Here is a 27,175-nt window from a genome sequence, read left to right as displayed (position 1 = left end):
TATTTTGACTTTTGTCTATTTATTAGGTCAAAAAAATCCAGCAATGTTGAACATGTTTTAGAGGTCTTAGGATGCCTTCTTCATCAGGGCTTCTGTACCTTTTGTTGCCTGCCAAGAAATGCTGGTTAAAAATGGCCATAGCTTGTTCATGTCAGTGTGAAAAACTGTTTTTTTGGCTCTCGCTATGTCCACAGAACTTCCTCCACTCCGGGAACAGTGCATAGGTAGTATGCTGAAATTTGTTTATGAATTCTTTTGCTACCTAAGGACCTATTCACACTGTTCTTTTTTATATACTCTACAATGCTGAATCAAAGCGCATGATAACTCGAGTTACCATTGTAATCTACCGTATGAAGCTGTTTATATCAGTGTTAGAGGAAACTACTCTACTTTTTGAAAACTTCAGCTTTCTGCATCTTTTGTGCATTTTTGGTACAAATGCACTTTACAATATAGTCAAAGGCAACACATGGAAAAACGCACTAAAAATTCAAAATGCATTAGCGCATCTTTTAAGTCACGTGTCAAATTTCAAAGGAAAAAAATGCATGTAAAATACATGTAACCCAAGCTTTGCTTTGCATTATATTTTAATGCAACACATTAAAATTGCATTCAAAACAGATTATGCTTTTTGATTAAAATTCATGTGCTTTTTTAAAGCTAGCCATAGATGGATCGAATCTCAGCCGATTCAGCAGGGACCAGCCAAGTTTCGATCCATCTATGAGTAGGCTGATTGTACTGAAGTCAATTGATTGATTTTAGTACAACCAGCCTGTCTGATTTTTTTTCAAGTGAATGCTGTAGGCAGCTATAGCCGAAAGCAGTGGTTTTTGTGTTCTGTTGGTGGGGAAGGCTCCCAGCAGGCAGAACACAATAGCTCTGGGATCTGAGGGATTCCCCATCAATACTGACTGTGTTTATGGGGGAATCAAGCTATTTTCTGTGTTGATGGGGGAGTCAAGCTATTTTCTTTCCTTCCACCTGTGATGAAAGGAAAGAAAGTTGCATAACCTATGGGCTCCTTAAAGGATAAGTTCACCTTTTACAACATGTTACATGTTACACCTGTATTCAGGGTATAACATGTAACATGCTTCTGTTGCAGCAGCCCCCCCCCACCCAATCCCCCATTGTGACAGTGAGCAGGATCCTCTCCCCACACCTGCTGTCATATTTTTACAAATACGTGGCCGTGCGGGACCCCGCCCACCTGCCCGCAGCATTTACTCACGTGTTCTGTAAATGGGAGAACTTCAAGTATCAACAGCCTTTTTGGCTGTCGACTTGTAGTTCCCAATGAGATGATGAGAGCTCCAGGTAGTTTATTGATGCTCCCTGTCATTATGTAACTGAGAGTCTGCAGGAGCCTTGTATTGCATCTGCGTTCTGCTGATCAGGGGTGGACTGACCATTTGGAAACTCCGGCACTGCCCAAGGGCCCGGGGTCAGTAGGGGGCCCCATGAGATGCCCCTGGTACCTTTTTTATAGGCTTTCTTGAGTTTGGGCAAGTACACAGGGGCCCCATGATCCCCTATTGCCCAGGGGCCCCATGAGTTGTCAGCCTATCCCTGCTGCTGATCATGGGTGCAATGCTTTGCAGGCTCCTAGTAAAAAAATTCAATAATAAATGCACTTTTTTACCTGCAAAAAAAATTAGTATTATTTTTTTTTGTTAACAAAGCTGAACATATCCTTCAACACAGTGGTGTGAACACAGCCTAATGTGTCTATTCTTTACAAGCTATGCAGAACACATTTGAGTCAAAATCACACAGATCATTCTTCGCCATTCTTTGGGAAACCTCCAAATGGCTGATGATAAACCCCTCATTACTGAGTATACTTCTCAAGTTGCTTTCATTATACTTGACAACATGGAACTTGTCTCCGCCAACCATATAGAAAGTGCCATTTAAAAATCCATAATACAACAAGTGTCCGCCAGGTTTTAGAAGCTTTGAGAATCTCCTGAAGTTTCTCACAAAATCTTCAAGGTCTTTGCTGATGGCTTCCAGAATAGAGGCGAGCACAAGGCAGTCAGCTTGTGGAAGCACCACTGGGTCGGTGAGATTTTCCTGGTCAAGATCAAATTTTAGAACATGGGTAATGGCGTCCCTGAGTCCAATTTCTTTGTCCTCACATTGCACACTGAAAGGCAGAAGCACATCTAATGTCACATAAAAGATTCAACAGATATTCTGTGGGGCATTGAGTATATTAGGTCTCAGCAGGTGACATGCTGCTAACATTTCTAATCTGTAGATGGCTATTCATAGCGAGAATACATAAAACTGGAGAAAGGAAGAATGGAATGTTGCTATGTTGGGCATTTTTGATTTTTTTTTTTAAAAAACTAGAATAATTGAAGATTGAAATAAATAAACATATAAATAAATCAAACTCATTCAAAGTGGTTGTAAAGGCAGAAGGTTTTTTACTTTAATGCATTCTCTAAATTAACTAGTTGCAGTATACAGTCATGGCCGAAATTGTTGGCACCCTTGATATTTCTCCAGGAAATCATGTATTTCTCACGAAACGTATTGCATTAACACATGTTTTGCTATACACATGTTTATTCCCTTTGTGTGTATTGGGACAAAACAAAAAAAGGGAGGAAAGAAAGCAAATTCGACATAATGTCACACAAACCTCCAAAAATGGGCTGGACAAAAGTATTGGCACCCTTTCACAACTGCGGATAAATAAGAATGTTACAAGCATGTGATGCTCCTGTAAACTCACCTGGGGCAAGTAACAGGTGTGGGCAATATAGAAATCACACCTGAAAGCAGATAAAAAGGAGAGACGTTCACTTAACCTTTGCATTGTGTGTCTGTCTGTGCCACACTAAGCATGGACAACAGAAAGAGGAGACGAGAACTGTCTGAGGACCTGAGAACCAAAATTGTGGCAAAATATCAACAATCTCAAGGTTACAAGTCCATCTCCAGAGAACTAGATTTGCCTTTGTCCACAGTGCGCAACATTATCAAGAAGTTTGCAACCCATGGCACTGTAGCTAATCTCCCTGGTCGTGGACGGATGAGGAAAATTGATGAAAGATTGCAACGCAGAATAGTCCGGATGGTGGATAAGCAGCCCCAAACATGTTCCAAAGACATTCAAGCTGTCCTGCAGGCTCAGGGAGCATCAGTGTCAGCGCGAACTATCCGTCGACATTTAAATGAAATGAAACGCTATGGCAGGAGACCCAGGAGGACCCCACTGCTGACACAGAGACATAAAAAAGCAAGACTACAGTTTGCCAAAATGTACTTGAGTAAGCCAAAAGCCTTCTGGGAAAACGTCTTGTGGACAGATGAGACCAAGATAGAGCTTTTCGGTAAAGCACATCATTCTACTGTTTACCGAAAACGGAATGAGGCCTACAAAGAACAAAACACAGTACCTACGGTAAAATATGGTGGAGGTTCAATGATGTTTTGGGGTTGTTTTGCTGCCTCTGGCACTGGGTGCCTTGACTGTGTGCAAGGCACCATGAAATCTGAGGATTACCAAAGGATTTTGGGTCGCACTGTAGGGCCCAGTGTCAGAAAGCTGGGTTTGCGTCCAAGATCCTGGGTCTTCCAGCAGGACAATGACCCCAAACATACGTCAAAAAGCACTCAGAAATGGATGGCAAAGAAGCGCTGGAGAGTTCTGAAGTGGCCAGCAATGAGCCCAGATCTAAATCCCATTGAACACCTGTGGAGAGATCTTAAAATTGCTGTTGGGAAAAGGTGTCCTTCCAATAAGAGAGACCTGGAGCTGTTTGCAAAGGAAGAGTGGTCCAAAATTCCGGGTGAGAGGTGTCAGAAGCTTATTGATGGTTATAGGAAGCGACTGATTTCAGTTATGTTTTCCAAAGGGTGTGCAACCAAATATTAAGTTAAGGGTGCCAATACTTTTGTCCAGCCCATTTTTGGGGTTTTGTGTGACATTATGTCATATTTGCTTTTCTGCCTCTGTTTTATATTTGTTCCAATACATACAAAGGGAATAAACATGTGTATAGCAAAACATGTGTTAATGCAATACCTTTTTTGTGTGAAATACTTGATTTTCAGGAAAAATATCAAGGGTGCCAACAATTTCGGCCATGACTGTATGTACTGCAGGTGGGTGGCAGCTACAGGCTAAGGGATGTATCTGTACGTTGTTTAGCATGTAAGCATTGGTGCACCACCTCGGGCACGCAGCATGCCGCTTCCGTGACCGCTCTGTCCACAGGACTCAGTGGATTGTGGATCCCAGTACCCGGCTGCATTCGGCAGCCGGGAGATCATGTGATCTCTATGCAATCACATGATCATAATGTCAACAAAACTGTTATGAACGAATTAATTCATAACAGCTGTGCCCCACAGCTATCACATGGTACCTGGGCCAGTCACAGGACCCTGTACCATGTGATTAGCTGTAGCCAATCACAGATCACTAGTAATCACAGCTGTCATGAATGTAACCCATTCATGACAGTGCAAAACCTTGCTGTGACAGCGATCATCATTGTAACAGCAAATAAGTGTCAAAACAATCCATGATCACCCCCTTAGGTAGTACAATGTCAAAATGGTGAAAAAAGTATGTAAAACCCACTGCACAGAGCAGGTAGGTATGACATGTTTATTATTTTTAAAAAATGTACCTTTACAATCAATCTTCATTTGAATCACTAATTCTGATCACCTTATCTACTGTATATCTCTATCTTCATGCTCTTTTCTCCTTTACTTCTCCTCTCCTTTACGCTCCTTTCCTCGTCTGGTCTCCTGTCCTCTTTTAACTGGATGCACATCCCTTCCTCGGTATTTTGTCAGGGAGTCTAGTATGCCCATAATTTGGGTTTCCTAAGTAGTATTTAAGGTCCCAGTGGGAATTGCTTTGGGTTGGTTGGTGGAATGGAGTAGGCTGCAAGTGTGTGAGGATGGTTTCTCTGGGTTGAAGAGAACAGTACCACTATATGAACACCAATCTCGTCTCCAAATATTACCCAAACCGTCCTCTCCGCTCCTCCCATGACCTCCTACTTTCTAGCTCCCTTGTCTCCTCCTCCCATGCTCATCTCCAGGACTTCTCCAGAGCCTCCTCCATCCTCTGGAACGCTCTACCCCAATCCATCAGACTATCGCCTACTCTGCCCACTTTTAGGCGATCTCTCAAAACCTATCTCTTCAGGAAGCCTATGCTGCCTTCAGCTAATTATGGAAACTTCTATTCCTTCTACCAGTCCACACCCCACAGTTATTACCTTTTGTACCACCAGCCCCTCCCTCTTAGATTGTAAGCTCCAAGGAGCAGGGCACTCCTAAACCTCTTGTATTGAACTGTACTGTTGCTGTATTGTCTCCCATTATTTTGTAAAGTGCTAAGAAAATTGTTGGCGCTATATAAATCCTGTATAATAATGATAATGTGAACATCTTTGAGTGCTTTCCCCTCTAGGAGATAGCGAGGGCCTCCTTCCCAAAAGAGATGGGGAGTAAAAAAGAAGGCTCTTGTGATTTGCCAGAGACACTGGACTCTGTGTGATGCAAGATGTTGGTACTAAGGCTCTTCTTCTGATAACTATGCTTGCATAAACAATTCTATGCTGTTTACACTGTGGAAGAAAATTGTGCTTCACCTCTGTAGCACTACCCCCAAAGGACCCACTGGTGATTGGGCCTATTTCCCCTTTACAGCACCAACAGCCAGGCACACGTTATTTTCTGCACTCTTCCTCAGGCTCAGTAAAGTCAGGGGGTTTTTATTGAGGGACCAATGAACTTGGATCGGGTTAGGAACATGGGATACCCCACACTGTCGAAAACTGCAGAATTTTGTACAACATGGAGGACAGATAAGCTCCTGGCTGTACTGTACAGGTTGCCAGCTGTCTCGCACAGCCATAGGCTGCAAAGTCGTCCTGTAATTCTACTAGTAGTGGGAGTAGTAGTAGAAGTAGTACCAGTAGTAGCAGCAGTAGAAGTAGCACAAAGCCTGTTTGTCTTGCACTGCACCTGGCTGCATATTCAGTCACTGACAAATGGTGTGCCATTGGTTGTCTGGCACTGCTTTCGGTTGCACCCGGTCCTGAATTGTGAGATATTGCACTCCATAGTCACTTCTTTTGTAAGTATGACTGGATTAAGTCCCAAAACATGGTCCTTCCCCAGTCCCAAACATGAAGCTTCTACTCTCCAGAACTCCTGGCTCTTGACTCCACAAAGTCCCAGGCTGTCTCAATCTAGTAGGGTCTCCAAGTAAACCTAGTTGGGACTTGGATGGTTGCAACAACTCCCGAGGCCTCTTTTCCTTTTTCTTCCTCTCTGTCCCTGGAGCAGAGCCCCCAGCATACAGGTCACCTCCAGAGGGATGGACCCTGGACTCTGCTCTCCAAGCTACCATTTCTCAGAGTATTTATGCATTTTCCCTCCACCTACTGAGCATGCCTCTTCAGAAATAGGCTGCAGATCCATAAATAGTCAGACTGCCAACCCTGCTCTACCTCCCACTATGTTCTGGAACACTCCAGAAGATGGGGGAAGCAACAGGCCAGCAGCCCGTAAGACACGGAACAGCTCCTAACACATTTAACCCCTTTTCTGCTGTCTACAGAGGAGCCAATGTCAGGGACCGAGGAACCAGACACACAAGGAGGTGCAATTAAAGGTAGGTTTATTTACACAGAAACAAGGCAAGAGTCTATGCAAGTCCAACAGCAACAGCGGATGACTAGGTAGGACAGAAGTTCTCCTGCTGAGGTCGTCTTCCAGGATAATCAAGTCGAGAACCAGCGGGAATCGTAGCCAAAGCCGGGGTCAGAAGCCAGGAAGAATGGTCGCCAAAGCCGGGGTCAGAAGCCAGGAAGAATGGTCGCCAGTGCCGGGGTCAGAAGCCAGGAAGAATGGTCGCCAGAGCCAGGGTCAGAAGCCAGGAAGAGTCTTAGCCAAAGCCAAGTCAGTATCCAGGAGAGCAAAGAGTTAACTAAACAGGAGCTTGCTGCTGTGCAACAGACAGGACACAAATGCAATGGACAGCTGCAAACAGCAGACTTAAATGTGATAAGCCGCCACCTCCTGGGGGAGGAGCCGCAGAGGGCTAAAAGCATAAAGGATCCCACAATGCTTTGCAGACCTAAGATGGATGCCAGGACATGGAGCAGCACAAGCCCTGAGGAAAAGTAGGACCTTGATAGCCAATTACATTTACCTAACAACTATCAAACTAGGAGGGTGCTACACCTCTGTTTGCATTGCTATAGAGTAAGACAACCTTGCAGCACAAGCATCAATATCTCTCTATGTAAATAGCATAATGTTTAACTGCCTTCAGGTCTGCACATTACTGTTATTACACACTGCTGTTATTGGGATCTTTTACCAAAAAGAAAGAATCTATAAGACAAGGAAGGAAGGGTCATACTCAGTAGGTGTCAGGAATGGACTTGCCAGTAATGGTGGGACTCACCTGCCTTGTGGGCTGCAGTACCAGGGCTGGCCAGCGGGTGCTCCCAGCAATCAGAGACTCAACCCTGCAGCCAGCCAAACACCTGAAGCTGATTATGCAGGTGTATTTAAGGGATGGCCAGACCTGCAGTCTCTGCCTTGGTGTGTGGTTTTCCTGGGCCCTGTATCTTGTTACCTGCATTCCTGTTCCTGTTCCTGTCTGACTGATTCGTTGCTGACCCTGCCTGATCCGGACCTCTGCTGACTTCTCCTGTTTGATCCCTGGCTTGTGACCCCGACCATTCTCTGCCTGACCCCCTGTACCTACCTGCCCGATTGTTATTGACCCGGCCTGCCTGACGACGCTTGCATTGTATGTATTGTTATCTGTGGTTGGTTTGGTTTGGTTCGTTTGCACTGTGTTATGTTTTAGTATTGCACTGCGTTTATGTTTGTATTGTTAGTCTTTAATAAATTATATTGTTTATAACTTATCTGAAGCCTGCGTTTCCCTGCGTCAGTTCACATACCTCTGGTCATACCCTGGAGCCCTGACATTACACCAAGGCAAATCCTGACCAGAAGTGGCTGCACAGGGAAGCCATCTTGGCTTGTTGCTGGGAAGGATGCATCTTGATGAGGTTGTGTATTTGTCGCTGCTGGTTTTTGATGACAGAGAATATGCTTATCAGGCTCTGAGGGAGTATACCCGGGATCAACTGCTAGAATGTATACGGATCGCTCATGTTCTAGTAGATCAGGGCACAGAGTTCTCTGAGGTGCAACCTTTGATTCAGGTTTGTGTAGAGTTGGCTTCATCTGGTACCCCTGAAAGCAGGAATGACTTTTTGCCACCATTTAGTGCAGACCAGGTAGAGTCCCTGGTATGGTTATTAGAGGATGATGTGGATTGCTTCTTGGAGCATTATTCTGCATGTTCACCACAGGTATTAAGGGATTGTATAAACGCAGTGCAGTCTTTGGTCAGACAGGCTTTGTGTAAGCTGAGCTTTGTTCAACCCATACTGCAGACGTGATCAGACTTGTTGCACCCAGCCTCAGTCAGCTTGCAAAAACCCAGTCCTGCTTCTAATCTATTTCTTCAAAGCTCTATTCCTGCATTCCCAACAGCACCTCCAGTTACAGCCCAGTATACCCTGCTATCTACCGCATGTCAGTACCCTGTTCCCACTCGCTGCACCTATCCTGCCTTTAACCCTGTAAAGAAGCCCTCTGTAGCAACTGTTCCCTCCCCTGTTCCATCCTCCAGCTCTTCTCTCTCTCCAGCTGCTCCATCCGTTTACAAACCTGCGCTTACTTACAGTGCTCCGGTAACTAAAACCAGGAAAAGGCGAAAGTTCTTTCCAACCAATACCATCCTGCCAGTATCCAAACCGGTCAGCCTCCCATCTGAAAACCTGCCTTCCGTGGTGCAGCCTGGTGCCTCGGCGCCCACAATTCAGCCTGATGCCTCTACCCAGCCTGATGCCTCTACTCAGCCTGATGCCTCTACCCAGCCTGATGCCTCTACCCAGCCTGATGCCTCCAGTCAGCCTGATGCCTCTACCCAGCATGATGTTTCTACCCAGCCTGATGAACTGATCCAGCCTGATGATTCCATTAGGCCAGTTGACTCGATGCCTGCTGTCGGGCCAGACGATCCAATGTCTGACCCAGTGCCCGCGGTCGTGCCAGCTGACTCGGAGCCCACTGTCGTGTCTGGTGACTCGGTGCCCACTGCCTTGCCAGATGACGCGGTGCCCGCTGGCGAGCCAAATGACCTGATGCCTGGTGACCCGATGCCCGTTGTTGTGCCTGATGACCCGGTGCCCGCCGCTCCGCCTGGGGGCCCGGCGCCCGCCGCCCCTCCTGGGGGCCCGGCGCCCGCCGCCCCTCCTGGGGGCCCGGCACCTGCCGCCCTGCCCGAGGGCCCGGAGTCCGCCGCCCCGCCTGGGGGCCCGGCGCCCGTCGCTCCGCCTGGGGGCCCAACGCCCGTCGCTCTGCCTGGGGGCCCGACGCCCGTCGCTCCACCTGAGGGCCTGATGCCCGTCGCCCCGCCTGGGGGCCCGATGCCTGTCACTCCGCCTGGGGGCCCACCGCCCACCGCCCCGCCTGGGGGCCCGATGCCTGTCGCTCCGCCCGGGGGCCCGGTGCCTGCCGCCCCTCCTGGGGGCCCGGTGCCTGCCGCCCCTCCTGGGGGCCCGATGCCTGTCGCTCCGCCTGGAAGCCCGATGCCTGTCGCTCCGCCTGGGGCCCCGATGCCTGTCGCCCCTTCTGGGGGCCCGGCGCCCGGCACTCCGCCTGGGGGCCCGGTGCCCGCCGCTCCGCCTGGGGGCCCGGCGCCTGCCGCCCCTCCTGGGGGCCCGGCGCCTGCCGCCCCTCCTGGGGGCCCGGCACCTGCCGCCCTGCCCGAGGGCCCGGCGTCCGCCGCCCCGCCTGGGGGCCCGGCGCCCGTCGCTCCGCCTGGGGGCCCAACGCCTGTCGTTCTGCCTGGGGGCTCGACGCCCGTCGCTCCACCTGAGGGCCTGATGCCCATCGCCCCGCCTGGGGGCCCAATGCCTGTCACTCCGCCTGGGGGCCCACCGCCCCGCCTGGGGGCCCGATGCCTGCCGCCCCACCTGGGGGCCCGATGCCTGTCGCTCCACCTGGGGGCCCGGTGCCTGCCGCCCCTCCTGGGGGCCCAGTGCCTGCCGCTCCGCCTGAGGGCCCACCGCCCACCGCGCCGCCTGGGGGCCCGATGCCTGTCGCTCCGCCCGGGGGCCCGGTGCCTGCCGCCCCTCCTGGGGGCCCGGTGCCTGCTGCCCCTCCTGGGGGCCCGATGCCTGTCGCTCCGCCTGGAAGCCCGATGCCTGTCGCTCCGCCTGGGGGCCCGATGCCTGTCGCCCCTTCTGGGGGCCCGGCGCCCGCCGCTCCGCCTGGGGGCCCGGCGCCCGCCACCCCGCCTGGGGGCCCGGCGCCCGTCGCTCCGCCTGGGGGCCCGGTGCCCGCCGCTCCGCCTGGGGGCCCGGCGCCCGCCGCCCCTCCTGGGGGCCCGGCGCCTGCCGCCCCTCCTGGGGGCCCGGCACCTGCCGCCCTGCCCGAGGGCCCGGCGTCTGCCGCCCCGCCTGGGGGCCTGGCGCCCGTCGCTCCGCCTGGGGGCCAAACGCCCGTCGTTCTGCCTGGGGGCCCGATGCCCGTCGCTCCACCTGAGGGCCTGATGCCCGTCGCCCCGCCTGGGGGCCCAATGCCTGTCACTCCGCCTGGGGGCCCACCGCCCCGCCTGGGGGCCCGATGCCTGCCGCCCCGCCTGGGGGCCCGATGCCTGTCGCTCCGCCTGGGGGCCTGGTGCCTGCCGCCCCTCCTGGGGGCCCAGTGCCTGCTGCTCCGCCTGGTGGTCCGGTGCCTGCTGCTCCGCCTGGTGGTCCGGTGCCTGCTGCTCCGCCTGGTGATCCGGTGTCCAGCTCGATGTGCCTCTGCCCGGAGTCCAGCTCGATGTGCCTCTGCCCAGAGTCCAGCTCGATGTGCCTCTGCCCGGAGTCCTGCCCGGAGTCCTGCCCGATATGCCTCTGCCCGGAGTCCTGCCCGATGTGCCTCTGCCCGGAGTCCTGCCCGATGTGCCTCTGCCCGGAGTCCAGCTCGATGTGCCTCTGCCCGGAGTCCAGCTCGATGTGCCTCTGCTCGGTGTGCCGCTGCCCGGAGTCCTGCCCGGTGTGCCGCTCCCCGGAGTCCTGCCCGGTGTGCCAGTCTTTGATATCCCGCCAGTTACCAGACCCGGGCGGTGAAACATTTTGCCCAGCTAGGACTGTTTGGAGCGTCCTGAGGCCGCTTCTTGAGGGGGTGGTACTGTCAGGAATGGACTTGCCAGTAATGGTGGGACTCACCTGCCTTGTGGGCTGCAGTACCAGGGCTGGCCAGCGGGTGCTCCCAGCAATCAGAGACTCAACCCTGCAGCCAGCCAAACACCTGAAGCTGATTATGCAGGTGTATTTAAGTGATGGCCAGACCTGCAGTCTCTGCCTTGGTGTGTGGTTTTCCAGGACCCTGAAGCCTGCGTTTCCCTGCGTCAGTTCACATACCTCTGGTCATACCCGGGAGCCCTGACAGTAGGTATGGTGTTTGGTAAAAGTGGTGGTATAGACTACTCTGATCTTTGCAAGCTGGGGGCTCCAAATACTTCTGTAGGGAGAGGGCATGGGACACTATGTTTGCACCCACTGTGAGCCTTAAAGTGGAGCTCCACCCAAAAGGGGAAGTTCCGCTTTAAGGCTTTGTCCCCCACTCCCTGTTAAGGATTGGTACCTTTTGGGGAGCGGGTACTAGAATTTGACAGGTACCCACTCCCACTTTCGATGTGATCGCCTAAGGTGATCGGAAGCGAAAGTTGTCCTCCCCCTCCCTTCAAGTAGTCTTCTGGGACATGTGACAGGTCCCAGAAGAATACAGGACCATTCACAAAGAGAAGCGCTACTCGCGCACAGGGGCGGACTGACCATTTGGAAACTAGGGCACTGCCCGAGGGCCCGGGGTCAGTAGGGGGCCCCATGAGATGCCCTTGGTACCTTTTTCATAGGTTTTTTTTAGTTTGGGCAAGGACACAGGGGCCCCATGATCCCCTATTGCCTGGGGGCCCCATGAGTTGTCAGTCCGCCTCTGCTCGCACATGTGCAGTGGGCACCCGGCTGTGAAGTTGCAAGCTGTCACAGCCAGGGGCCCACACTGCAGTTGCTAGTACAGGGGAGAGAAGACGGCTGGTGGAAGTAGCCATAGTGAGAAAACAGCTGGACCGAGGGACAGATAAGTGTCAGTATTTTAAATACAGCAGCTACAGTTTTTGTAGCTGCTTTTTATTTTATTTTTTTTATTCAACTAGAACTCTGCTTTAAGTATGGGGGATATTTTATCCCTGGTTTTCATGAGACTAGTCCACCTAGACTTGTAGAAATGCAGACTAAGTGGTCCTGGGGTTTGAGCTCACCACATGGACAAGAAGAAATAGGAGAGTCCTGAGTTTTGAGAATTATATCAGATAGAAATATATTTTCAGGGCTATCTGAAATACGAACTGAAATACACAGTTGTACCAAGTGATTTTTGTTTTGTAGAACTTGGTCCACATGGAGCCCAACAAACACTCTGCACCCCTACTCTCTCCTCTCCTGTCCTCCACACGCATACTCTTTGCTTCTCCTCACCGTTCCTCTCTCCTCTTTACCTCCCCCTCCTGTTCTCTTCTCCTCTACTCCAATACTCACTTCCTCTGCCCTTCTCTCCCCTCTCCTTCCTTTTTATCTATTCCCAGCTTCATCTGCTTTCCCCTTTCCTCTTCTTTTCCTTGCCTCCGCTCTCTTTCTTTATTGTTCTCTCCTATTCTCCACAGTCCTCCCTTTCTTCTCTCTTTTCTCCCCTCCACTTTATTCTTTTGCTGGGAATAACATGCTTTGTGCCAAAAATGATTATTTAAGCGTTTGTCTTACATATAAAGTTGGTATTTAAAGCATCAGAGTAAGGTATTAACACATGATCTAAAAATCTTTTTTTACAAGCTAAAATGGCAAATTTCAGGCTTAAAAAAAACTACAAAAATGTTCTAAAAATTATGTCTGGTCCTCCTAACTCTGACAAAAAGCTGGCAGTTACTTCACCTGTTTTCTGCCATCTCTGTACCAACTGTACAGGTATGTGACCAATCAAATGCTCCGGTTCGTTTATCAGTCCATTTTTTCACTTCTACAATACAGTGGTCAGTAGGCTTGAGAAGGATGATATCTCTGAAACATTCCTGGGCCGAATAGAGATGGTGAATGATGGGACCAATGCTGATGTCAATCAACACATCTCCTTTAAAGTCACCTGCAGCAAAAGATTAAAAAACAAAAGAAAACCTTCAAGGAGAGCTGTGTTATAGTTTCTACACACATACAATTTGAATTCAAGACAGTTACAGCACAACTGTGTGCCACCAGAATATGCACAATTCCGACATGCATGACACACTCTGCTGCCTAACTGTACATTAAAGTGGTTCTAAAGTCAAGAGGTGTTTTACCTTAATGCATTCTATGAATTTAGGTAAAAAACTCCACACTACTTGTCTCCCGCCATCCACCCCTAAACACTCACCTGAGACCTCTCTCCATCCAGTGCTGTGCTCATCTGCAGCAAAGCTGCTCTCTCTACCTGGATTCACAGGCTACACTGAGAACAATGAGAGCCATTGGGTCCTGCTGCTATCAGTCATGTTCAGGAAGGAGGGAGCTGGGGGACGTTGCCAAGCTATGCAGTGTTTTTCTATGGACCCAAACAGGCTGGCTAGGGTGTACAGCTGCACAGGTGCATCCTGAGCACACTGCTTGCTGAGGGGGCACTCAGAAAAGAGGAGAAGTTGATGATTGGTGGAGGACTCCAGAAGAGGAGGTAAGGGGCTGCTCTGTGCATGTTGCACAGAGAAGGTAAATATTCCCGTTTTTTAAATTTAAACAAAAATTGACTTTACAACCACTTTAAAGACGTATTAAACCCAAAAGCAAACATTTATTATATTGCAGCTTACTATTTCTTAGATGTGATGCCTGCATTAGTTTCCTTTTTTGAGCTTTTTTCTATTCTTATCTGGTAATCCAACCAGTAAGTGTGTTATTTTTCCACAGAAAAGTTCTCTTGCATTTACAGGGATGAGACAGGGATTTAACACTAGAATGAGTGCTTAAAATGATCATTAGAGATGAGCGAAGAAATGAAAAATTCGATTCGGCTGATTCGGCGAATTCCAGTGTGAAATTCGATTCGATGCGAATTTCTCCGCTACGAAGATGACTTATTTAAAGGGTTTCTAGGCTTCAGAGAGCCTTTAAATTAGTGCAGAACACTGTACCTTTAATTTAAATGCCCTTGGAGATGAGGAAGGAGAAGGAGAAGGAGAAGGATGAGAAGAAGGAGAAGGAGAAGGATGAGAAGAAGGAGAAGGATGAGAAGAAGGAGAAGGATGAGAAGAAGGAGAAGGAGAAGGATGAGAAGAAGGAGAAGGAGAAGGATGAGAAGAAGGAGAAGGAGAAGGATGAGAAGAAGGAGAAGGATGAGAAGAAGGAGAAGGATGAGAAGGAGAAGGATGAGAAGGAGAAGGATGAGAAGAAGAAGGCTGAGAATAAGGAGAAGGATGAGAAGAAGGAGAAGGAGAAGGATGAGAAGAAGGAGAAGGATGAGAAGAAGGAGAAGGAGAAGGATGAGAAGAAAGAGAAGGATGAGAAGGAGAAGGATGAGAAGAAGAAGGATGAGAAGAAGAAGGATGAGAAGAAGGAAAAGGATGAGAAGAAGAAGGATGAGAAGAAGGAGAAGGATGAGAAGAAGGAGAATGATGAGAAGAAGGAGAAGGATGATAAGAAGGAGAAGGAAGAGAAGAAGGAGAAGGAGAAGGATGAGAAGAAGGAGAAGGATGAGAAGAAGGAGAAGGATGAGAAGAAGGAGAAGGATGAGAAGAAGGAGAAGGATGAGAAGAAGGAGAAGGATGAGAAGAAGAAGGATGAGAAGAAGGATGAGAAGAAGGAGGAGAAGGATGAGAAGAAGAAGGATGAGAAGAAGGAGAAGGATGAGAAGAAGGAGAAGGAAGAGAAGAAGGAGAAGGAGAAGGATGAGAAGGAGAAGGATGAGAAGAAGGAGAAGGATGAGAAGAAGGAGAAGGAGAAGGATGAGAAGAAGGAGAAGGATGAGAAGAAGAAGGATGAGAAGAAGGATGAGAAGGATGAGAAGAAGGAGAAGGATGAGAAGAAGGAGAATGATGAGAAGAAGGAGAAGAAGGAGAAGGATGAGAAGAAGGAGAAGGATGAGAAGAAGGAGAAGGATGAGAAGAAGGAGAAGGATGAGAAGAAGGAGAAGGAGAAGGATGAGAAGAAAAAGGATGAGGAGAAGGAGAAGGATGAGAAGAAGGAGAAGGAGAAGGATGAGAAGAAGGAGAAGGATGAGAAGAAGGAGAAGGATGAGAAGAAGGAGAAGGAGAAGGATGAGAAGAAGGAGAAGGAGAAGGATGAGAAGAAGGAGAAGGAGAAGGATGAGAAGAAGGAGAAGGATGAGAAGAAGGAGAAGGATGAGAAGGAGAAGGATGAGAAGGAGAAGGATGAGAAGAAGAAGGCTGAGAATAAGGAGAAGGATGAGAAGAAGGAGAAGGAGAAGGATGAGAAGAAGGAGAAGGATGAGAAGAAGGAGAAGGAGAAGGATGAGAAGAAAGAGAAGGATGAGAAGGAGAAGGATGAGAAGAAGAAGGATGAGAAGAAGAAGGATGAGAAGAAGGAAAAGGATGAGAAGAAGAAGGATGAGAAGAAGGAGAAGGATGAGAAGAAGGAGAATGATGAGAAGAAGGAGAAGGATGATAAGAAGGAGAAGGAAGAGAAGAAGGAGAAGGAGAAGGATGAGAAGAAGGAGAAGGATGAGAAGAAGGAGAAGGATGAGAAGAAGGAGAAGGATGAGAAGAAGGAGAAGGATGAGAAGAAGGAGAAGGAGAAGGATGAGAAGAAGGAGAAGGATGAGAAGAAGAAGGATGAGAAGAAGGATGAGAAGAAGGAGGAGAAGGATGAGAAGAAGAAGGATGAGAAGAAGGAGAAGGATGAGAAGAAGGAGAAGGAAGAGAAGAAGGAGAAGGAGAAGGATGAGAAGGAGAAGGATGAGAAGAAGGAGAAGGATGAGAAGAAGGAGAAGGATGAGAAGAAGGAGAAGGAGAAGGATGAGAAGAAGGAGAAGGATGAGAAGAAGAAGGATGAGAAGAAGGATGAGAAGGATGAGAAGAAGGAGAAGGATGAGAAGAAGGAGAATGATGAGAAGAAGGAGAAGAAGGAGAAGGATGAGAAGAAGGAGAAGGATGAGAAGAAGGAGAAGGATGAGAAGAAGGAGAAGGATGAGAAGAAGGAGAAGGAGAAGGATGAGAAGAAAAAGGATGAGGAGAAGGAGAAGGATGAGAAGAAGGAGAAGGATGAGAAGGAGAAGGAGAAGGATGAGAAGAAGGAGAAGGAGAAGGATGAGAAGAAGGAGAAGGATGAGAAGAAGGAGAAGGATGAGAAGGAGAAGGAGAAGGATGAGAAGGAGAAGGATGAGAAGAAGGAGAAGGAGAAGGATGAGAAGAAGGAGAAGGAGAAGGATGAGAAGAAGGAGAAGGATGAGAAGAAGGATGAGCAGAAGGAGAAGGATGAGCAGAAGGAGAAGGATGAGAAGAAGGAGAAGGATGAGAAGAAGGAGAAGGATGAGAAGAAGGATGAGAAGAAGGAGAAGGATGAGAAGAAGGACAGTTCTGTGACAGTTTCTGTCTATTTCTGACAGTTCTGGGACATTCACTCCATACAGCGGTTTCAACCGCTGTATGGAGGGAATGTCATAGAACTGTCAGAAATAGACTATTAATGACAGTTCTGGGACTGTCCTTCCATGCAGCGGTTGAAACATTGTATGTATTTGTTTCCATAAATGGATCCATTTATGGAAACAAATACATACAATGTTTCAACCGCTGCATTGAAGGACAGTCCCAGAACTGTCATTAATAGTCTATTTCTGACAGTTCCATGACATTCCCTCCATACAGCGGTTAAAACAGCTGTATGCAGTGAATGTCCCAGAACTGTCATAAATAGTCTATTTCTGATAGATCTGGGACATTCACTCCATACAGCTGTTTTAACCGCTGTATGGAGGGAATGTCATGGAACTGTCAGAAATAGACTATTAATGACAGTTGTGGGACTGTCCTTCCATACAGCGGTTGAAACATTGTATGTATTTGTTTCCATAAATGGATCCATTTATGGAAACAAATACATACAATGTTTCAACCGCTGCATGGAAGGACAGTCCCAGAACTGTCATTAATAGTCTATTTCTGACAGTTCCATGACATTCCCTCCATACAGCGGTTAAAACAGCTGTATGCAGTGAATGTCCCAGAACTGTCATAAATAGTCTATTTCTGATAGATCTGGGACATTCACTCCATACAGCTGTTTTAACCGCTGTATGGAGGGAATGTCATGGAACTGTCAGAAATAGACTATTAATGACAGTTCTGGGACTGTCCTTCCATGCAGCGGTTGAAACATTGTATGTATTTGTTTCCATAAATGGATCCATTTATGGAAACAAATACATACAATGTTTCAACCGCTGCATTGAAGGACAGTCCCAGAACTGTCATTAATAGTCTATTTCTGACAGTTCCATGACATTCCCTCCATACAGCGGTTAAAACAGCTGTATGCAGTGAATGTCCCAGAACTGTCATAAATAGTCTATTTCTGATAGATCTGGGACATTCACTCCATACAGCTGTTTTAACCGCTGTATGGAGGGAATGTCATGGAACTGTCAGAAATAGACTATTAATGACAGTTGTGGGACTGTCCTTCCATACAGCGGTTGAAACATTGTATGTATTTGTTTCCATAAATGGATCCATTTATGGAAACAAATACATACAATGTTTCAACCGCTGCATTGAAGGACAGTCCCAGAACTGTCATTAATAGTCTATTTCTGACAGTTCCATGACATTCCCTCCATACAGCGGTTAAAACAGCTGTATGCAGTGAATGTCCCAGAACTGTCATAAATAGTCTATTTCTGACAGTTCTGGGACATTCACTCCATACAGCGGTTTCCGGCAAAAAGTGTATGTGCAGAGTTCCTCTATTCTGCAGATACACTTAGAGGAGCTCTGCAGATACACTTAGAGGAGCTCTGCACATACACTTTTTTCCGGTTTGGAATTATTCTTATTTTCATCCTACTTCTTCTTCTTCTTCATCCTCATCCTCATCCTCTTCTTCTTCTGAGGATGAGGATGAAGAAGAAGAAGAAGAAGAAGAAGAAGTAGGATGAAAATAAGATTAATTCCAAGCCGGCAAAAAGTGTATGTGCAGAGCTCCTCTAAGTGTATCTGCAGAGCTCCTCTAAGTGTATCTGCAGAATAGAGGAACTCTGCACATACACTTTTTGCCGGCTTGGAATTATTCTTCTTTTCATCCTACTTCTTCTTCTTCTTCTTCATCATCCTCATCCTCAGAAGAAGAGGATGAGGATGAGGATGAGGATGAGGAAGAAGAAGAAGAATGAAAAGAAGAATAATTCCAAGCCGGCAAAAAGTGTATGTGCAGAGTTCCTCTATTTCTGACAGTTCTCTCACAGCTTCTTCACATGTACAGCGGTTGAAATATCTGTATCCTAAATGGAAACTAATAGATACAAATTGTATCTATTAGTTTCCATTTAGGATACAGATGTTTCAACCGCTGTACATGTGAAGAAGCTGTGAGAGAACTGTCAGAAATAGAGGAACTCTGCACATACACTTTTTGCCGGCTTGGAATTATTCTTCTTTTCATCCTACTTCTTCTTCTTCTTCTTCTTCTTCTTCTTCATCCTCATCCTCATCCTCTTCTTCTGAGGATGAAGAAGAAGAAGAAGTAGGATGAAAAGAAGAATAATTCCAAGCCGGCAAAAAGTGTATGTGCAGAGTTCCTCTATTTCTGACAGTTCTCTCACAACTTCTTCACATGTACAGTGGTTGAAACATCTGTATCCTAAATGTAAACTAATAGATACAATGTTTCAACCGCTAAACATGTGTTCCTTCTGTCAGAGAACTGTCAGAAATAGCGGAGCTCACTGCAGGGACACTTTTGCCGGCTGATCGGGAAATGTTCGATTCGCGCACCCGAAGTAGGCAAAATTTCGGTTTCGACACGAATCGAATATTTCCTGAAATTCGACTCGAATTCCGGTTCGCCTAGTTCGATTCGCTCATCTCTAATGATCATCTTTTTTACATTTATATAAATCCTTTATCCCAAAAGGAAAAATCTTTGTTGTAACTGAATATAAAGTGTTAGCTGGAGTTTAGCTTCAATTTGTTAGTGTAGTTAACTCTGCTAGTACTTCCAACACTGACAGCGCTGCTGCCCAAATCTGCCCCTGTGCTCCTTTATCCAGAATGGTGTCTGTATAATACAGAAGATGTTTTGGCCAGATCACCAGGGGATAACAGAAGGGAAAAAAGCCTAAAAAAAAGAAAATTAATACAGCCACTAATGATCGGTAAACTGCAGTATGGTAATTTTTTTTATTTTGGGTTTAATATCACTTTAAATCTTAACATCATATGTGCGTCAGCTATAACACATTATGAAAATTATGCTGCACTATCAGTATAAATTAAGCAAGGAATAGGCATATATTTATTTTTTGTTTACTATCTTTTATTAAAGATTGCAAAACTATACAATAGAACCAGCATATCCAATAACAGAATATACAAAAACAGAGCAAATAAAGGGATACAATACTCATGATGACGCATATGTTATGCTTAATACAAACCAAGGCACAATATATATCAGGTTTGACATGTGATAATAAGAAAGTAATAAGAGCAATGGAATGTCAACATATTTCAAAATATAGAACCCAGAATAGTCTAGATACAAAGATGTTATGCAAGACAAGGATATCGGGTGGCTAACAGTGTCTACTAGCAATGAGAAACCTAAAGGAAAGGGGGGAACAGCGTTTTAAAAGAAAAAAAAGGTGTTTTTGATCTCTCCAAGGGTCCCACTTATCTTTGAATTGTGATTTTTGAGTTATCTAGGATGTGAAATAATTTCACCATTAGCATAATGACATCAACTCTGGATTTGACCTGTGACAAGGGTATGTCTTCCAGTGGAGTTCAATAACCAACTGAACTGCAACACAGATTGCGTGGGTACATTTTTCTTGAACATGGGTGACTCCTGGGAGTGGGGCAAACAGTAGGCAATGTGCCATAGTCAATGAGACAGGGCTACCTATTAGGGTAAATGAAAAAGGATTGTTTTTTCCGCCAGACAGATTATGCCTTGTCACAGAACCAAAAGATGTTCGGGAGTATCCCAGGGAGAGAACTGCCACAGAAACATGTAGGGGGTACAGGAGGGTAGATAGTATGTAGTTTGACCAGGGGTTAGATACCCCCTAATCAACAGCTTCATGGCTGTTTCTCGAACACTAAGATACTGAGTACACTTTTGAAGGTTGGTCAAACATTCCTTCCAGTCCCCTGGAGAGAATGAAGTACCACTATCCTCCTCCCATTTAGTCATATGTGACAAGTTTTCTGGGGAACTGATACCAATCATATATTTATATAGATCAGAAATGAGGCCTTTGCCTCTAGGGGTGTTCTGGCAAATTTTTAAATATAATGATGGGGAAGCAAAGGTGGAATTGACTTGGAAGTTAGACCAAAACATTAGGTTTCAAGATATCCACCAAGAGAAGTAAAAGAGCCCAGAGAGTCCATAGATAAAGGCAGGGTTACCCAAAAACAAAGTCTGAGGTAGCGTAGATGAGGTCAGATTGAATTTTTGTTTATAGATCTGCCAAAGTCTAAGGGATTGAGCAACTGTAATATTACGTGGGGTAGTGTCTTGCACTGAAATAGAAGTAGACCATAATAGGCTCATCAAACAAAAAAGGCAAAATGGACTCACTTTCAAAACATACCCATTGAACTCTGGAGTCAAGGATGTTCCATTGGTCCAACTGGGAGAAACATGCAGATAAATAATAGAGCCAAATGCAGGGGATCCCCAAGCCACCTTTATCCTTACAGCAATATAAGGTGGATTTAGCAAAATGGGGATGGGAATTAGCCTATATAAATGTATTAATATTTTACTGAAAAGAGTCCAAGTATAATTTTGTTAGATGAACAGGGAGAGCCCTAAATACATATTGAAGTTTAGGGAAGCATTAATTTTGACTGCTGTTACTGATCCAAATTAGCCTGTAATTATGTGGTAGAGTATGGTCTTTTGAAGAATTGGGAATCAAGGACATGTTGGCCAACAGCATCTCCCCGGGGAATTGTCTACCTTGTAGAATATGATTAAATTGACAAGTAAGACAAGGCACCAACAGAGCTGCAAACTGCTTATAATATTGTGTGGAATACCCATCCAGTCCTGGAACAGAATTGCATTCAAGTGATTTAATTAGAGATGAGCGAATCGAAGTATCCGAAGTGGAATTCGAGTCGAATATCGGAAAAATTTCGATTCGTGCCGAATCCGAAAAACAGCCTAATTCGGACGCGCGAATCGAAATTTTTCCGAAAATGGCGGCTGACATGTGCGGCGACGGAGCGGGGATGTCGGGGAAGGCGCGCAGACAAGGCGCGCTGCCCCATAATGCATTCCTCAACGACATGTGATCGCATCAGCCAATCAGCAGCCAGCCAGCCAGCACTGTGTAATGGTCGAGGTATATATAGCGGCCATTTTGGAAATCTTCATTTGCCTGCAGTCATTGAACAGAGGCAGACCGCTCTGTACTAGGGACAGGGACAGAGTTAGGGCCACAGAAACGAGAATTGGGGACAGAGAGAAGTTACTTAGGGACAGAGAACCATTACTCAGGGACACAGACTTGTTAATGAGGGCCACAGAATCGTTATTTAGGGACAAAGAAACGCTAGTTAGGGCCACAGAATTCATACTCAGGGACAGACAGAATTGTTACTCAGTGCCAGAGAATTGTTACTTAGGGCCACAGAAACGTTATTAGGGCCACAGAATTTTTACTCAGGGACAGACAGAATTGTTACTGAGTGCCAGAGAATTGTTACTCAGGGACAGACAGAATTGTTACTGAGTGCCAGAGAATTCTTACTCAGGGCCACAGAATTCATTCTCAGGGACAGACAGAATTGTTACTCAGGGACAGACAGAATTGTTACTGAGTGCCAGAGAATTGTTACTCAGGGACAGACAGAATTGTTACTGAGTGCCAGAGAATTGTTACTCAGGGACAGACAGAATTGTTACTGAGTGCCAGAGAATTGTTACTCAGGGACAGACAGAATTGTTACTGAGTGCCAGAGAATTGTTACTCTCACAGACACAAAATTGTTACTTGCACAGACACAGAATTGTTACTTGCACAGACACACAATTGTTACTCAGGGCCACTGAATTCATACTCAGGGACAGACAGAATTGTTACTGAGTGCCAGAGAATTCTTACTCAGGGCCACAGAATTCATACTCAGGGACAGACAGAATTGTTACTCAGGGACAGACAGAATTGTTACTGAGTGCCAGAGAATTGTTACTCAGGGACAGACAGAATTGTTACTGAGTGCCAGAGAATTCTTACTCAGGGACAGACAGAATTGTTACTGAGTGCCAGAGAATTGTTACTCTCACAGACACAAAATTGTTACTTGCACAGACACAGAATTGTTACTCGCACAGAGACAGAATTGTTACTCAGGGCCACAGAATTCATACTCAGGGACAGACAGAATTGTTACTGAGTGCCAGAGAATTGTTACTCAGGGACAGACAGAATTGTTACTGAGTGCCAGAGAATTGTTACTCTCACAGACACAAAATTGTTACTTGCACAGACACAGAATTGTTACTTGCACAGACACACAATTGTTACTCAGGGCCACAGAATTCATACTCAGGGACAGACAGAATTGTTACTGAGTGCCAGAGAATTCTTACTCAGGGCCACAGAATTCATACTCAGGGACAGACAGAATTGTTACTCAGGGACAGACAGAATTGTTACTGAGTGCCAGAGAATTGTTACTCAGGGACAGACAGAATTGTTACTGAGTGCCAGAGAATTGTTACTCTCACAGACACAAAATTGTTACTTGCACAGACACAGAATTGTTACTTGCACAGACACACAATTGTTACTCAGGGCCACAGAATTCATACTCAGGGACAGACAGAATTGTTACTGAGTGCCAGAGAATTGTTACTCAGGGACAGACAGAATTGTTACTGAGTGCCAGAGAATTCTTACTCAGGGCCACAGAATTCATTCTCAGGGACAGACAGAATTGTTACTCAGGGACAGACAGAATTGTTACTGAGTGCCAGAGAATTGTTACTCAGGGACAGACAGAATTGTTACTGAGTGCCAGAGAATTGTTACTCAGGGACAGACAGAATTGTTACTGAGTGCCAGAGAATTGTTACTCAGGGACAGACAGAATTGTTACTGAGTGCCAGAGAATTGTTACTCTCACAGACACAAAATTGTTACTTGCACAGACACAGAATTGTTACTTGCACAGACACACAATTGTTACTCAGGGCCACAGAATTCATACTCAGGGACAGACAGAATTGTTACTGAGTGCCAGAGAATTCTTACTCAGGGCCACAGAATTCATACTCAGGGACAGACAGAATTGTTACTCAGGGACAGACAGAATTGTTACTGAGTGCCAGAGAATTGTTACTCAGGGACAGACAGAATTGTTACTGAGTGCCAGAGAATTCTTACTCAGGGACAGACAGAATTGTTACTGAGTGCCAGAGAATTGTTACTCTCACAGACACAAAATTGTTACTTGCACAGACACAGAATTGTTACTCGCACAGAGACAGAATTGTTACTCAGGGCCACAGAATTCATACTCAGGGACAGACAGAATTGTTACTGAGTGCCAGAGAATTGTTACTCAGGGACAGACAGAATTGTTACTGAGTGCCAGAGAATTGTTACTCTCACAGACACAAAATTGTTACTTGCACAGACACAGAATTGTTACTTGCACAGACACACAATTGTTACTCAGGGCCACAGAATTCATACTCAGGGACAGACAGAATTGTTACTGAGTGCCAGAGAATTCTTACTCAGGGCCACAGAATTCATACTCAGGGACAGACAGAATTGTTACTCAGGGACAGACAGAATTGTTACTGAGTGCCAGAGAATTGTTACTCAGGGACAGACAGAATTGTTACTGAGTGCCAGAGAATTGTTACTCTCACAGACACAAAATTGTTACTTGCACAGACACAGAATTGTTACTTGCACAGACACACAATTGTTACTCAGGGCCACAGAATTCATACTCAGGGACAGACAGAATTGTTACTGAGTGCCAGAGAATTGTTACTCAGGGACAGACAGAATTGTTACTGAGTGCCAGAGAATTGTTACTCTCACAGACACAAAATTGTTACTTGCACAGACACAGAATTGTTACTCGCACAGAGACAGAATTGTTACTCAGGGCCACAGAATTCATACTCAGGGACAGACAGAATTGTTACTGAGTGCCAGAGAATTGTTACTCAGGGAAGACAGAATTGTTACTGAGTGCCAGAGAATTGTTACTCAGGGACAGACAGAATTGTTACTGAGTGCCAGAGAATTGTTACTCTCACAGACACAAAATTGTTACTTGCACAGACACAGAATTGTTACTCGCACAGAGACAGAATTGTTACTCAGGGCCACAGAATTCATACTCAGGGACAGACAGAATTGTTACTGAGTGCCAGAGAATTGTTACTCAGGGACAGACAGAATTGTTACTGAGTGCCAGAGAATTGTTACTCTCACAGACACAAAATTGTTACTTGCACAGACACAGAATTGTTACTTGCACAGACACACAATTGTTACTGAGTGCCAGAGAATTGTTACTCAGGGACAGACAGAATTGTTACTGAGTGCCAGAGAATTGTTACTCAGGGACAGACAGAATTGTTACTGAGTGCCAGAGAATTGTTACTCAGGGACAGACAGAATTGTTACTGAGTGCCAGAGAATTGTTACTCGCACAGACACAAAATTGTTACTTGCACAGACACAAAATTGTTACTTGCACAGACACAGAATTGTTACTCGCGCAGACACAGAATTGTTACTCAGGGCCACAGAATTCATACTCAGGGACAGACAGAATTGTTACTGAGTGCCAGAGAATTGTTACTCAGGGACAGACAGAATTGTTACTGAGTGCCAGAGAATTGTTACTCAGGGACAGACAGAATTGTTACTGAGTGCCAGAGAATTGTTACTCAGGGACAGACAGAATTGTTACTGAGTGCCAGAGAATTGTTACTCGCACAGACACAAAATTGTTACTTGCACAGACACAGAATTGTTACTCGCACAGACACAGAATTGTTACTCGCACAGACACAGAATTGTTACTCAGGGCCACAGAATTCATACTCAGGGACAGACAGAATTGTTACTGAGTGCCAGAGAATTGTTACTCAGGGACACCTAATCGTTGAATTAAATAGTATGTCAGACAACATGCAGAGGAGTGGCAGAGGAGGCAATGTTTTAGGAGCGAGCAGACGTGGCAGCAGAGGAAGGGGTCGAGGCAGCAGTATTCGCAGCCAGAGGCCAGTGCTCCCGGTGTCATCCAGCGGTCGTGTCTCCACCGACAACCCTGCCGTCATTGATTGGTTGGCTCGGTCGTCTTCCTCTTCCCAGGTCACCTCTGACACCTACAGCCAACGGTCGGTGGGTACGTCAGACACAACCGTTAGTTGGCATGGCCCGGGACCAAGCCCACTGAAATCACGTGTCCTCTACCTGCCCCTGTCCTTTGCTGTTCCCTCACCAAGCGAAGTATCGCATGCTGTGGGCTCAGCCCCACTGTACAGTGAGGAAGAGCTAACAGAGGGCGGTCAGGAACGGGGGGAGACATCGGCCTTTTCAGCAGCCAAGCGAACAAGTACTGGCGAGGAGAGTGGCTCGGTAGCCGGTCTAGAGACAGGTCTGTCTCCTGACCCAGACGCAGCCGAGGGGGCTAGTAGTGAGGCGGAGACCCTACTTGATGATGAGGAGGTTGATCGCACTTGGCAGCCTCGTCGTCATCAGGCAATTTCTTCCGCATCATCAGGAGAAGAGGGTGGCAGCTTGGCAGCGAGCAAAACAGTCGGTGGGTTGCCCAGGAGACAGCAGCAGGGTCGCATCAGTGTCAGTGGAGCCAAACGTCCACGGAGTAGAGCACCAGCTCCACTGCAGCCTACCACCACGGCCAGTAGTGGTGCCGGTGCGCACGGAGGAAGTAGCAGTCAGCCAGTGAAGAGTAGCGGGGGCAAAGTTTCCTACTCGGTGGTGTGGCAATTTTTCCTCAAGCCGCCCGAGGAAGTAAATGTAGCCGTATGTCGACTATGTGGCCAGAAATGCAAGCGTGGCCAGGGGGCCCATGTTGGGACTACAGCGTTGCGTCAGCATATGCAGCGTCACCATTCGGTGGCCTGGGAAAACCGTGATAAACATACGGCGGTTCTGCCTGCCCCAGCCCCCGCTCCATCACCCGCTCCGTTACTTGCTCCGTCACCCGACGTCGTCAATCGCCCTCTATCAGCCAGTCAAGGCTCCAACACCTCTGCTGAGGGGAGTTGTCGCTCATTGGCATCTTCCGCTCGTTCAGATGCTCCTTCTCCTGCTACTCCTCTTCTCGGATTCCGTCAACAGTCTTTCTTGGAATCCGTATCCAAGAGACAACAGTTTGCGAGCACGCACCCGACGGTGCAAAAGCTGAACGTCCTCCTGTCCAAGTTGCTGGTGCTGCAGTCCCTCCCTTTCCAACTGGTGGACTCAGCACCTTTCCGAGAAATGATGGCTTGTGCCGCGCCGCGGTGGAGAGTGCCAAGCCGTCATTTCTTTGCCCAAAAGGCAGTGCCAGCCCTGCATTCACATGTAGAAGAGATGGTGGGCCAGTCTTTGAGCATGTCGGTCTCTGCCAAAGTGCACGGCAGCGCCGACGTGTGGAGCTGTAACTACGGTCAGGGACAGTACATGTCATTTACGGCCCACTGGGTGAACGTGGTGCCGGCACAGCCGCACCAGCAACTTGGACAGGTCACGACGCTTTTGCCTCCACGTTTGCACGTCCTTGGTCCAGCAAGCATGTCCGCCTCTACCACCTCTTTTTCCGCCGTGTCCTCAGCCGCCACCC

General features: G+C 47.1%; 1 protein-coding gene across 1 annotated transcript in view; it reads right to left on the bottom strand.

The window, feature by feature from the left end:
* LOC149438259 (nicotinamide N-methyltransferase-like) overlaps positions 1–27,175 on the bottom strand; it is a 42,091-nt gene continuing 14,916 nt past the window's right edge. The window contains exons 2-3 of the mRNA XM_089660065.1: positions 13,065–13,272; positions 1–2,158 (exon numbers count right to left, since the gene is read on the bottom strand). Of these exons, the coding sequence (XP_089516191.1) occupies positions 1,738–2,158; positions 13,065–13,272 (629 nt within the window). The 3' untranslated portion in view covers positions 1–1,737. The remainder of the gene's footprint in view (positions 2,159–13,064; positions 13,273–27,175) is intronic.

This window comes from Staurois parvus, unplaced genomic scaffold (genome assembly GCF_062004578.1).
Source record: "Staurois parvus isolate SC_StPar_1 unplaced genomic scaffold, SC_StPar_1.0 ptg001200l, whole genome shotgun sequence".
In the NCBI taxonomy this organism is placed as follows: Eukaryota; Metazoa; Chordata; class Amphibia; order Anura; family Ranidae; genus Staurois; species Staurois parvus.
Note: the sequence above shows the minus strand (reverse complement) of the source record. Positions and strands in the feature narration are given on the sequence as shown.